General features: G+C 37.5%; 2 protein-coding genes across 3 annotated transcripts; one reads left to right on the forward strand and one right to left on the reverse strand.

The window, feature by feature from the left end:
* The first annotated feature begins 2,180 nt into the window (after positions 1 to 2,180).
* On the forward strand, positions 2,181 to 6,337 carry LOC117612991 (protein WVD2-like 7). The gene is made up of 9 exons (XM_034341626.1): positions 2,181 to 2,586; positions 3,211 to 3,777; positions 3,866 to 4,237; positions 4,365 to 4,423; positions 4,548 to 4,619; positions 4,933 to 5,029; positions 5,135 to 5,212; positions 5,575 to 5,685; positions 5,864 to 6,337. Exons 1-9 carry the CDS (start codon positions 2,518 to 2,520, stop codon positions 6,065 to 6,067), a joined length of 1,629 nt encoding a protein of 542 aa, XP_034197517.1. The 5' UTR covers positions 2,181 to 2,517; the 3' UTR covers positions 6,068 to 6,337.
* A 354-nt stretch (positions 6,338 to 6,691) lies between these two features.
* LOC117612990 (two-component response regulator ARR11-like) lies at positions 6,692 to 11,247 on the reverse strand. 2 transcript variants are annotated; one of them, XM_034341625.1, is made up of 6 exons: positions 11,187 to 11,208; positions 10,998 to 11,113; positions 9,462 to 9,614; positions 8,978 to 9,364; positions 8,721 to 8,797; positions 6,692 to 8,185 (listed from the first exon to the last, which is right to left on the reverse strand). In XM_034341625.1, the coding sequence occupies exons 2-6, from the start codon at positions 11,020 to 11,022 to the stop codon at positions 7,091 to 7,093; spliced, it is 1,737 nt and encodes a 578-aa protein (XP_034197516.1). In that variant the 5' UTR covers positions 11,023 to 11,113; positions 11,187 to 11,208; the 3' UTR covers positions 6,692 to 7,090. The 2 variants fall into 2 exon arrangements, with proteins under 2 accessions (XP_034197516.1, XP_034197515.1); XM_034341624.1 differs by having other exon boundaries at positions 10,998 to 11,247.
* Between the last annotated feature and the right edge of the window lie 658 nt (positions 11,248 to 11,905).

The following is an 11,905-nucleotide window of genomic DNA, read 5'->3' on the forward strand; positions in this document are numbered from 1 at the left end:
ACCTATGCTAAAAAAATGGACCCCGCATCTACCACATCATCACTTAACAGAAGACCAAGCGGTCAAATTGACGGAACGTATAAATTGGTCGAATTTTAAAACGTTAGGGCGTAAATTAACAAAATTAAAATCGCATGGCCCATTTCAAGAATGACTCTAAATCTTGAGAGGGTAAAATGATGTTAGCCCTTAAAAAAACAAAATGAATGCTCTGTGAAGGGGATGCCCACCCAAAGGCTTGAAGTCCTCCCAACGCTGGCTTTTTAGACCATGATCGCGTCAATATTTCATATCTAAGATTAGATCAACAATTTCTATGCAATAATATTCTTTGGCCAATTGTTGTGCAACAAAATTATTTGACATTGGGTCATTACCCAAAAAGGCAAAGGCTTTGAGCTTGATGTGGGAAGCAGAAAATGTCAATTTGGGTCAATTTTAAAGGGGATATTCAACGGCAAGATTTTCAGTGTTGTGGCCACCGCCACAGTCTTTTTAAAAAATTTCAGTCATTGCTTATGGGGGAAAATGAAAAAAATCTCGAAGAGACCTCATCAGAGACAATGGCGGAGGCGCTGGAACCCAAAAACTGCATCAATTTAGACTCAAAATCAGTAGCAATTGGCGCAAGTGACTTGATAAACTCCCGAGTCTGCGATGGGGATCGATGAGCACTTAATTTTGGCAGCGAGTTTGGGTCAAATTCTCAGGCAGCGAAACCCACAGAGAATTTGGTCTTGGGTATTTCTAGTTTGCAGCGATGGTGGTTAAGGGTTAATGGCAGTCTATTAAGTTTGTTGCTGACTGTATAAGCTGTACACATAGCTGAATCTTGTTGGACCATAGTATCAATCAGCAACGCCAGCTGGTGCTACGGTAGTATTGTATAATTTCTCCTCCCCCACCCCACCCCACCAAAAAAGCAGCAACACAGGCCCGACAGCGCAGCTCAAACACCATCCTCCTCCAATGCTAGCCCAGCCACCCCTCAGCTGCCCCAACCAGTTCTCTCTCCCCTTCTCTTGCTCACTAATTCCATTTCTCATTTTCTCAACTCTTGCAGATCTTCCTCAGCCCCTACTTTCTCAACTATTATCAATCGATCTTCATTCTTTGGAAAAGAAAGATGAAGATGAACGGACCCTCTTCATTCAAGTAACATAGAGGAACTTATGAGAACAACAGAGGGTCGCGAGGCCGAATCCGCTCAGATGGCATCAAACGAAGAGGGGAGAAGAGAAGGGTTAGTTGGGCGGAGGTTGGATGGCGGCCTGAGTGGGTGTCGCTGGGTTGTTTTACGAGTGGGTTTTGTAGTCTGGGTTGGGTTGTGAGGGAGCTGATTGCTATGGGGTGGGTTGAAGGGTAATTGGCGAATTGTAGCTGTGGGGAGGGAAAATTGGGGTGTGGCTAAGGTTGGGTATTGGTGGGGTTGTTTGAACTTCTTCAATGCTAAAAATTTGATTGCTTTTTTGCATTAATATAAGAATTTGATTGCTTTCTAAAACTTATTTGAAAAGTTTTTGCTTGTGTATTTTTTATACAAGAACACCCCATAACATTTTGGCGGAAGCTGGTGTTGGGAGAAGAAGGGAGAGGGGAGGGATGTTTTATTTTTATTTTAAAACTTTTTTTTTTTGGGTGAACATTTTAAAACTTTTTTTTAAAAATTTATATTTGTATTGTTTATTTTTTAACGGAATTAATTTTTTAATAATTTGTGGACTAAATTGCGCCCCCACAACTTATAGAAATTTAAAATTTTAACAGAAATTGAAGATTGTTTTTGAATTGCTTTAAATTGAAACTATATGAACAAAATTGACCAAATTGAAATAACAGTGGTAAAAATAAAAAATTATAGGGACCAAAAGTGAATTTTTGTCAATTAATTTTAAAAGAATGATTGTTATTTGGTACTGTGAATTATGGTACAAACGAAGGAACTTCATCCGCAATAGCTTACACAGCCTATGAATTTAAAAGTGTGTTCCAAAAATAAAATAAAATAAAAAGGTTCATGTACATTGTCAAATTAACAAAAGCGAAACTAGACGTTGTAATTTTCCAACTAATGGGGCCCAATACGCACGCAGTGCTTTCAAATGACCGTTGAGTTGTTGATCCAATTAAATGAAGAAAAAAAAATTCCTAGAAAAGATAGGAAGAGCCTGAGAGGGGGAGCGACATCTCCATCCAAGAAAATAAAGAAGGAAACTAAAACCCACGCTTTAAAGGCAAACAAAAAATCCACTCTCTCACAAAAAAGCTTCCTTTTTTATGCACATTTTTGGCCACAAACCAAACATGGAATTGACCCAAGAAGGCGCCTTGCGTGAATTTTGATTCACAATTCAAATTTCTAGCCATATATTGGATGAAAATCTTGGAGGGATTTCATACGATACGATAAAACAAGAGTGTCCGTGTCTGTGAGGAACACCAAGAAACGCTGAAACAGGGCTCGAGAGATACAGAGAGAGTGGAAGTGTAAGTGGCATTGTTTTCATATTCGAGAAAATGGGTGAATCAGCCTGTCTAATGAGATCGTTCTCTAGCCCTTCTAAGTGTTCCAGTGAAGTCAAAGAGGTTAGTCCTTGCAAAATTTCACGTCTTTGATTCTTTGGTGTTTAAAGTTTTGCAATTGATGGGTTTTTCATATTTTGTCGTAATCTTTAATGGGTCTTTATCCAATTGCTCTGTTTTTCTCGCCTTGTGGTTTGTTTAGCTGCTCAGAAATCGTGGGGAAATGAGAATTTGGGTAAATGGGTATTGGATAAAGATGGCTATTGTTCTGTTTGTTGTTTAGCGACCAAAGTGCGCGTAGTGTTATAGTTTAGGCGGTTCGTGGGTTTCCATTGGATGCCTTCGGTCCATGATTTCGTTCGGGTTGTTCCAAATCTTGCGTTATTGCTTCTCCTCGATGAGAGAGAGAGAGAGTGAGTGACAGAGCCTTTTAGACCTATGAAAAAAACAGCAATTTTTAACCAGTTTCGTTTCCTCTATTAAAGTTCTCTAGCTTCCCTAATTCTGCATGGCATTCTTTTGGATTTAGGCAGTGAGCTTCTTCATGGTGGATTAAATGTTATGGGTATCTCTTTGTTAAAATTCTGCAATTGTTTTTTCTTCTATGGATGTACTTTGATGGTTTCGTTTCCTTTTCACAAGTTTCTAGAATTCACTGAGGAAATTGAGATGTGATTTTAATTGCAGGGGGACCCCCTTCGTTGCCTAGGAGAATCAATCTCCTTCGGCAGGTATATGTCAGAACCCCTTGCTTGGGAGAAATGGTCAGCATTTTCCCACAATCGCTACTTAGAAGAAGTCGAAAAGTTTTCCAAACCCGGCTCTGTTGCTGAGAAGAAGGCTTATTTTGAAGCTCACTACAAGAGAAAAGCTGCTGAGAAAGCAGCAGCCTTGCTTGAGGTAACAAATGCAAGTGCCAGTAATGTCTCAGAGTCAGTAAATATGTACAAAAATTGTGACAGCTTCTCCAACATAGAGTCAGCGAATGGAGAGAGCCATATGGTTGTCGATAAACAACAGGAAAATTTTGTAACAAATTCGGAGGTAGTAGTATGCCCAGCTGATATGAGTGGCCCTAATCCAAATGTTGAAGGGAATCAATTGGATGTTTCCATGGTGGACGGAGCAGAAGCAGTGGTTCAAGAAAGTGTTAATTTGGCGAATCCTATTCAGGTTGAAATCTCAAACAAGTTTGAAAATGACAAAGACCAAGATGAGATTGTTGCCACCCAAGAAGAGAAGATTCCAAATAAGGTAAACTGTTGAATATTGTCCTGTTTTTACTCTTTACATTGAAATTGCTTGATCATGTTTCCTCACCATGCCAACTGTGATCTTCCAGGAAGCAGCTGGTGAGGAGAATCTAGCTTCAACGAACAAGAAAAGATTGATAAACTCTTCCCCAAGGTTATCCACTAAAGGTAGAGCATCCAAGGCCCCAATGTCTCCTGCCAAACAAGCAACTCGTGTGCAAACCATAAATGGGAAAAATGTCACTCAAAAGTGTAAGAAATTTTCGTCAGACTTAGTTGACAACAGGAGATTGACTGGAAAATCTCTCCACATGTCAATCCATTTCAGTTCTCATGCTGGTGAAAGTGAAACCAGTAAAATAACTTCACCAGTTGTGGAGAAGACCAAAAATTCAAGAAGTAACACTACTATGTTTAATATCTCCATGAATAAGCCGGCTTCTCGACAAAGTACAGCTAGGGTATGCACTTTTCTTGCCATTGTTTATAAATAAAAAAAATTCTTTATTCATCATATTCATGGGTCCATCTGTCTGCACTCTGCACAAACATGACACATCTAATAAGAGTTTTATTTGCCAACTTCAGGCATCTGTTAATGGGGTATTAAAGCAGTCTTCAGCAGACCTATGGTCCATAGATAGAAGGTATCTTGCTTTCTACTTCACATGTCCACGCAATATCTCAGTCCATTACATACTCCCTTTCCATTGTGCTATTTCTAAATGCATTGAGTACTCTAATTCAAGCGATCAATTATATTGTTTGCAGGGAAAAAACATTACTTAATAAGTCGGTGGCTGGTGCAATTGCAGATGGGATATGGACATCCTCCTCAAAAGAGTAAGGACTTTGCTACTTACATGCCTGTGAGTTTTTTTATTTACTTTATCTTGGCTCTGGGGTGCTTATCTAAATTGATTTTGCACTTTCTAAGTTACACTTTTTTCCCCCGAAACCAACATCTTTTGTTTTATTTGTTGTGGAATTAATTACTTAACAGGCTTAATTAATTACTTTTATTCATATAATGTTCTAGATTGTATTCTGAATGGACCAAAGTAGTTAGTGTACTAGATGACAAAGGAACTGCCAGCATTCTCATAAACTTGGGATAATGGATTACTATGAATCTAAATAACTGATTATTTGGCAGACAATCTTCTACTGCAAATGGAAGTAAACCACGACCCCCTATTGCATCATGTCCTTTTATCTTCAAGAGTCAAGAAAGAGCAGAAAAGCGTAAAGAGGCAAGAATTGATATTGTGTTTTAAGTTCCCTTTTTATCATGCCATGGTTCATTAAATATTTGTGGGTTTCTTTATTAAAAAAGCTGTCTTCTTTTGCTGTGCCAGTTCTTTCAGAGGCTGGAAGAGAAGAAAAATGCCAAGGAGGCTGAAAAGAAGCAGCTGCAACTGAGATCTAATAAAAAGGTTAGTTTCTTATAATAAAATATTTTGACATAATAACTTTTCATTTACTATTTGCATCTTGGGTCTTGGTTAATTTATAAGGGTGAAAAATACAAAACAGAGTTCAGGAAAGGTGATAAATACAAATTAGTGTTCACGAATCAAATGATTGTGTTGATTGAAGGATTATTTACAGAAGTTGCCCTAGATGATTAGAGGATAGTACACTGGTGATGGGGCAATATGCTATGTGGAATGACCTGATTATTAACTTCTGAGCAGAAACTAGTGCAAGTTGAATGCTGTTCTCTTTTTATTTTTATTTCCTTTGTCAAGCCTTTAAAAAGTTTACTTTTCAAAATAAAATAAAAAATCTGATGCAGGAAAAAGCTGGAGGGGATGTTAATAAACTGCGTCAGTGCACTGGCTTAAAAGCCAAACTAAACCAAGATCTGTCTTCAGGATCACAATTTCCAAGTAACCACTTGAACAAGGTATACACATTTTCTTCCAAAGTTTGTTTATGTAAAGTGCTTTCAACTGTATTTGGAAAGTTTCTACTGAAATTTTAGAGTGTGGAGCAATGTAGACTACTACTACTACTCTCTGCTTAGTTAGTCTTATTTTATCCCCTAATGTCTTTTGATGAATAGAGGACATTTATTTTTGCAGATACCTCTGGCACAGCCTCGGTCACCAAAACTTGGAAGGCAGTCTACTCTCAGCAAGGCCCTGGACCCAAGCTCTAGGCCTTCAGTCAATTCTCACCGCTCCAACTATGCCACAAAAAAATATAAAGTGAGCACAAATAGATCAGTGCCTTCTCTTTTGAAGAAGAATGCTCATGAGAATTCTCCTCCCAATATCCAGAGTTGAGGGTGTCTAGCTTAGGAAAGTGCATGGAGATTGATTGACTCCGACGGTTACCACTCTCTAACCAAGAAGAAAGAAAAAGGAAAATAAAAAAATTACCTGCCCAGAAGGGCCAGAACTACTATTTGTAAGCAGGGGGTGTATTTGTGAGGTCTGTCAATTAGAAATTTTGTAGGGCTTATCATTCATTTTTATGTTTGATTATTTGTTCTTTGTTCTTTTGGCGATTGTTGTAAATAGCTTTTAACCGTACTGGCCATGATTAATATATAAAGTTAGGATGATTGCATATTTTGGTTGTTCCACAGACAGCTTCTTCTTCATACCTTTTAAAAAAAAAAAAATTTCTCCATGTTTTTCCCATTTCTTTTTTTTTTTTTTTCTTTTCCATTTGATAGTTTTCAGATTATCAATTTTCCTACAAAACATAAATAAAAAGTCTTAGCACACTGAGTTTGTTTCTTATCCAGTTCTTGCTTAACTTGGGATCATACAAAAGGATTGTACACATGATATTCTGGGCCAAGACTTGTCTCACAAGCATTTTTATCCCTAGAAGCCCTTATTGGGCTGAACCATATTCCACAAGAAGTTTATCACCAGCTAAAAAACGATGTCTTTTAAAGTACTTGATTGTTTTGACAAAGTACAAAGACATTATGTTTGGCTCAGTTGTTAATTACAATTATTTCTGGTTTCATGAGTTGTGAGGATCATGAGTTTTGTGCGCTTTTACAGCCATCAAAACATTCTGGCAGGCATTTTGCTCTACATGCATATAGTTACAAGAAAGCTAATGCACATCACATCCAGGTAAAGAAGAAAACTTATTTTGCTAGTGTTTGCCATGACTCCTATTATACACATTCCCGACGTTCAAATCCAAACTGGTCAGAGAGATAGTATCCAGATTCATTAAGTTGGGACACTCAAAACTATATTAGCTTACCAAACACAAAATAGTGGAGGATCATTCATCGTTGAAGATGTGCAAATGCAAAAGAGCAAGGCTGGAGCAGGAGCATGTCATGCAATGAACAGACCTTGATCTAGGACAGAATATTCTGATGGGTCACATGGATATTCAAATCTCAGTGCATCATACAGGTGAGCAGGAACTTCAGTAACATGAATAGGATCAGTATACTCCGAGAACTCTACATTTTGAAGTTCAAGATTCATACCATAACAATCACCTTGATACCAGCAAATCTGAAACTCATCGTCCAAAGAAGCAAAAGGTGATGTACTTCCCAAGATTAGGTTTCTTTGGGCAGATTCCAAATCAGTACTCAGGTTGATGCCCTGATTTTTCATGTTTGATGTACTAGTGGAAATGGTCTCAGAAAGTTGATGGTCTACCACACAGCTCTTGGTTTGACCAGGAAAAGAGTCTGTTGCACTTATTGTTGGACTTACATGGCTACCATGATGGTTTGTGTACTCCGAATACGAAGGCTTACTCTTACTGGAGCCAGTTACATCTTCCCCTGGGATTGAAGGTCTTGAGCTAATGGAAGGAATTGATTGTAGTTGATCAGCTTGGAAATGGTGCTGTGGACCAGGCAGTGGAGGCTTGCTGAAGCCATTGTTTAACTGAATAAGTGGCTTGTGCTCTTTTTCCAATTGAATTTGATTCCAAGAATACGTCGCTGGGATGGTGGAATCAAATGCTGTCAAGTTTACTTCAGATTCCACTGATGCAAAAGAATGATTGACGCGCATCTGTGAACTCCTGATCTTCTGGGAATCGGGAACGTTTCCAACCAAACCTTTTTGGGTTTCTGCATAAGAACTATTGAAGTCCATTTGTGAACTCCTTGTCTTCTGAGAATCAGGAATATTGCCAGTCGTTCCTTTCTTAGGTTCTGCTACAGGCTCTGAAACAATCCCCTTTATATCTCCTTCATTGCTCTTTGGATCCGCATTCTGAGCAACCAAATTATTGCCAGAAAATCTGTAGCTTCCATGTGCAACATCATTTTGTTGGATGTTGATCGAGTTCTGAACGCTAAGAATTCCTTGAAGATCTTTTGAGGAATAATCAGAATGCTTTGTCCCACCAAAAGAAGATTTAATATCATTTTCTTTTTGCAGCCTACTCAAGTAGAGCCGGTACTTCTGCACATGAAAATTCTCAGTGAGAATATGCAAGCATATTATCTATTAAATTAATTAACCGTTAGTTTACATGCAAGACTGAATGTTCCATTATTTGGGTGATGGGAAAGTAGCTACATATAATTCATTCTATAAAATAACAGAAAATAAAATAAATAAAGAAATCATAGTCTTAACGATCATTGTCCTTCCTCAAATATTTGGGGCAACTAGCTGTTCAAACCTTCAGGTGACATATCAGCATGAGTAATATCAGGAAAGAGAACCATAAACAGAAGACTGCTATTAAAAGAGCGAGAATTTCTATTGACGAATGCTAGGGATTATTACAGTAACTTCTTCATATGCTGTCAAAAAATGTGACAAACCCGACTGAGACCAAACAAATGGGATATATTATTGCACAAGGAAATTATCCATTGCAGGGTATTCTGGCTACCAAAGTACCATAATGAAAGTGCTGCAGTGCACAAATCCTACTAGATAGGAATTTCAGATCTTATCAGGAGAAAGAATTAAGAAGTGAGATATCTACCTGCAAGTGGCTAGCAACATTTTCTCTTGTCAACCAAGGCACGTTCATCAGGTCAAGTATCTTCTTCGGACCAACTTCTGCCAAACAGACATTACACATCATCGCTCTGTGGAAACATAATAAAGTTGGTGGCTATATCATTGAAAAACAACAAAAATGTGAAACAGACTTTTGAGAAATAACATAAAATTTATTAAGATTTATAGTTAATGATGCTGATCCAAAAACCAAGCTTTATAAGAAACGAAGTTACTTACTGTCAAATCCAATCTGATGTACTGCTTTTACAAATTTCTGATGAAGGTCTACAGACCAAACAACTCTAGCTTTTTTTGCGGATGAACAATCAGAAAAGTCTTTGTCATCATATTTGTTATCAACATCCTTTCTTTTTCTCGATGAAGTAAGGTCTTCTGCACTAAAAAAGTATCCCTCATCATACTGATCTGATCCATTTCTTATCAGCTGAATACCTTCGATGCTTTCATGACTCTCAATGTCTCTGATCTCATGTATCTTCTTTCTGAATACATGCTGCCATATATTACGCAGTTCTTTCATTCTTATTGGCTTAAGAAGATAATCACATGCTCCGTGCTGAACACCTTTCATTACCCTACTCGTTTCTCCATCAACAGACATCACTGCACAGGTACAAAAAATATGATTTGTCAGGAACTAAATAGTAAAGGAAAATTTTCAATTGAAGATGAAGGTTATGTCAGATGGCAGAGTACTGACTGATAACAGGAAGATCCATCTCAAGTCCAACATGCTCGAGAAGTTTAAAACCATCCATGTCAGGCATGTTTACATCACTGACTACAATGTCATATCCATCTTTCTTTTCACGAAGCAAGTTTAAAGCATCTCTTGCCAAACCACATGTAGTCACTGAAACACATAGAAGGGGAAAGAAAAAACTAGTCAGAATTGATGAAAATTTGACGATATTATCATAGACTGGGTTGGAAAGTTGAATATATAGTCAGACTGGCCAAAGTCATCCTGTATACTGATCAGACAAAAATAAAATCCTGTAAGACTGACAGAAATCCTTTTTTAAATGAGTGGGACTAAGAACTTGAAAAGTAAAATCAGTTGTCCAGCATTCTAAATGGAAGCCTTCTCTATCTTGCTCAGATCGTTTAAAAGAAAGCATACATGAGAATATCCAAACATAATCAAAGGAACTATTGTAAAGCCATGTGTCTTGAGCAGTGACTGTAAGAGTACTTCAGTTTCCTGTGAAATACTTCGAAAATTCGATTGAACAAAGATGATAGAACATACAAGAATGTAAGAATATTAAAACGCCGTCTTTAAATCAACATAACAAGACCAGGAATATAATATAACAGACATAGGTAATGATGAAAGTCATAATAGACAAAGGGTAAATGTTGCTAGAAAAAAGCCTTTCATGGACATAGTTGAAACAAGGATATAAAGGAAAATGTGCTAAAGGAGGCTTGAAATCAGAAATCCAAGAATGAATGCAGGATTTGGGGAGTAATTAATTGTGGCCATTTGTCCATACAACTCATCTGGGTAACAATTATACAAGTACACTACCCGAGGTACCAAAGAATGCTGAACACTCCAGTTATCCGAAATAGACCAACTTTAAGCATTTATATTGGATAGAGAAATCAATGTTCAAAACTCGATTAAACTAGCTAATAAAGGAAACACTTTGTGCCTAATTGCACTGCTATCACATTATCATTATCCTCCTGCAAAGCAGCCTGTAGAAGGGCCAAAGCAGCAGGTTGATGAAGGCAAAGACAATCAAACACTCTTCTCAACTAAACCGTGATCATTTCTGATAATCAATTTAATTAAAAGGAAACTGCCAACTAAGTTTTTGCTTCTAGAAAAAGATAATAATAATCATCGGTTTCAAGAAACCCATATGGAGTAATTCACAAAAGCATCATCAGCCAGCCTTAGACAATTAGACCAACTTCTAAGTTCTACCCCATTTTCTCTGTTATGCAAGGAATATTGCCTTAATACCTACACATAAAGCATGAATCTTGAATTCCATATACTGGAGTTGAGTCCCTAGATAAACATTTAACCAAGCTCCCGTTACCCTTGTTGTCCAAATTAAACCATAACTCAAAAAACCCATCTCTGAAAATCACCAAATACAATCAGAGAAACCAACCAAACATAAGAAATAATTCAGAAAACAGAGAGAGAGAAAGACTAAAGCTTTAAATTATGATTGAAACAGAGGAACAGTGACAAAATGAGATAGCGTAAAATAACCTTCATAGGAGCACTTCTTGAGCATCTTCTCTAAGATCTTAAGCCAAGTTGGATCATCATCGACGACGAGAACTCGGAGGCCAGCCGGAAACGAATCGTTTCGAGGAGAAGAGAAGCTACTCTCCATTAGGAAAAAGTTAAAGATGGAAGAGTTAAGATTGAAGTGGAGGAGGGTAGAGTGGGACTTACAGCTCAAATGAGACTATATAGCTTAGGAGTGTCTCCAAATTTTAAAAAATGGCTTTCTTTGGATTTTATGGGAAGCTTTTTAGAGAGAGAGAGAGAGAGAGAGAGAGAGAACCAACGAATATTTGGCGCCGGATATCTAACGGTCCCCGTGGTTCACGTTAGGCTTTAATCGCATTTACATTTTGCTAAACCAAAAAAAAAAAGGAAATTGTGTTGTGGGTATGATTAAAAGAAGAAAAAGCCACAAAATTTTTACCTTTGGTGTTGAAAAAGAATATGGGAAAGTGAAACAAAATGGCAACTTTGAGAAATTGGGTGTAGAATCTTAAAGAGGTAGAATCTGAAGGTGGGGGTGGGGTTGGGGTGTGTGATTTGTGAAAGAATGTTTGAATGAATAAGGCATCTTATAAATGATATATAGGTAGCTTAATTCAGCAATTTCAATTAGACACAAAGTTTGATTTAACCATATTATTATTTCCCGAGTTTTTCTTTTTTGAAGCGATATTCTAAATTAGTTGAAAATCAAACTCGGGTGTAAAAGGAAGGATGATGAACTATACTAACCAGAAAGACAAAATAACACTTCAATGTTGCAGCCCCTGCTTTGTTGGGTTAAAGATGTATTGTTTATTCTTGCAGACCTTGAGAGGAAGATGAAACAATTTGAAGTTCATGTTGGATAAACAATAAAGAAGGGTTTGAGGGCACGTGGAATG

The sequence above is a fragment of the Prunus dulcis genome, unplaced genomic scaffold, assembly GCF_902201215.1.
Source record: "Prunus dulcis unplaced genomic scaffold, ALMONDv2, whole genome shotgun sequence".
In the NCBI taxonomy this organism is placed as follows: domain Eukaryota; kingdom Viridiplantae; phylum Streptophyta; class Magnoliopsida; order Rosales; family Rosaceae; genus Prunus; species Prunus dulcis.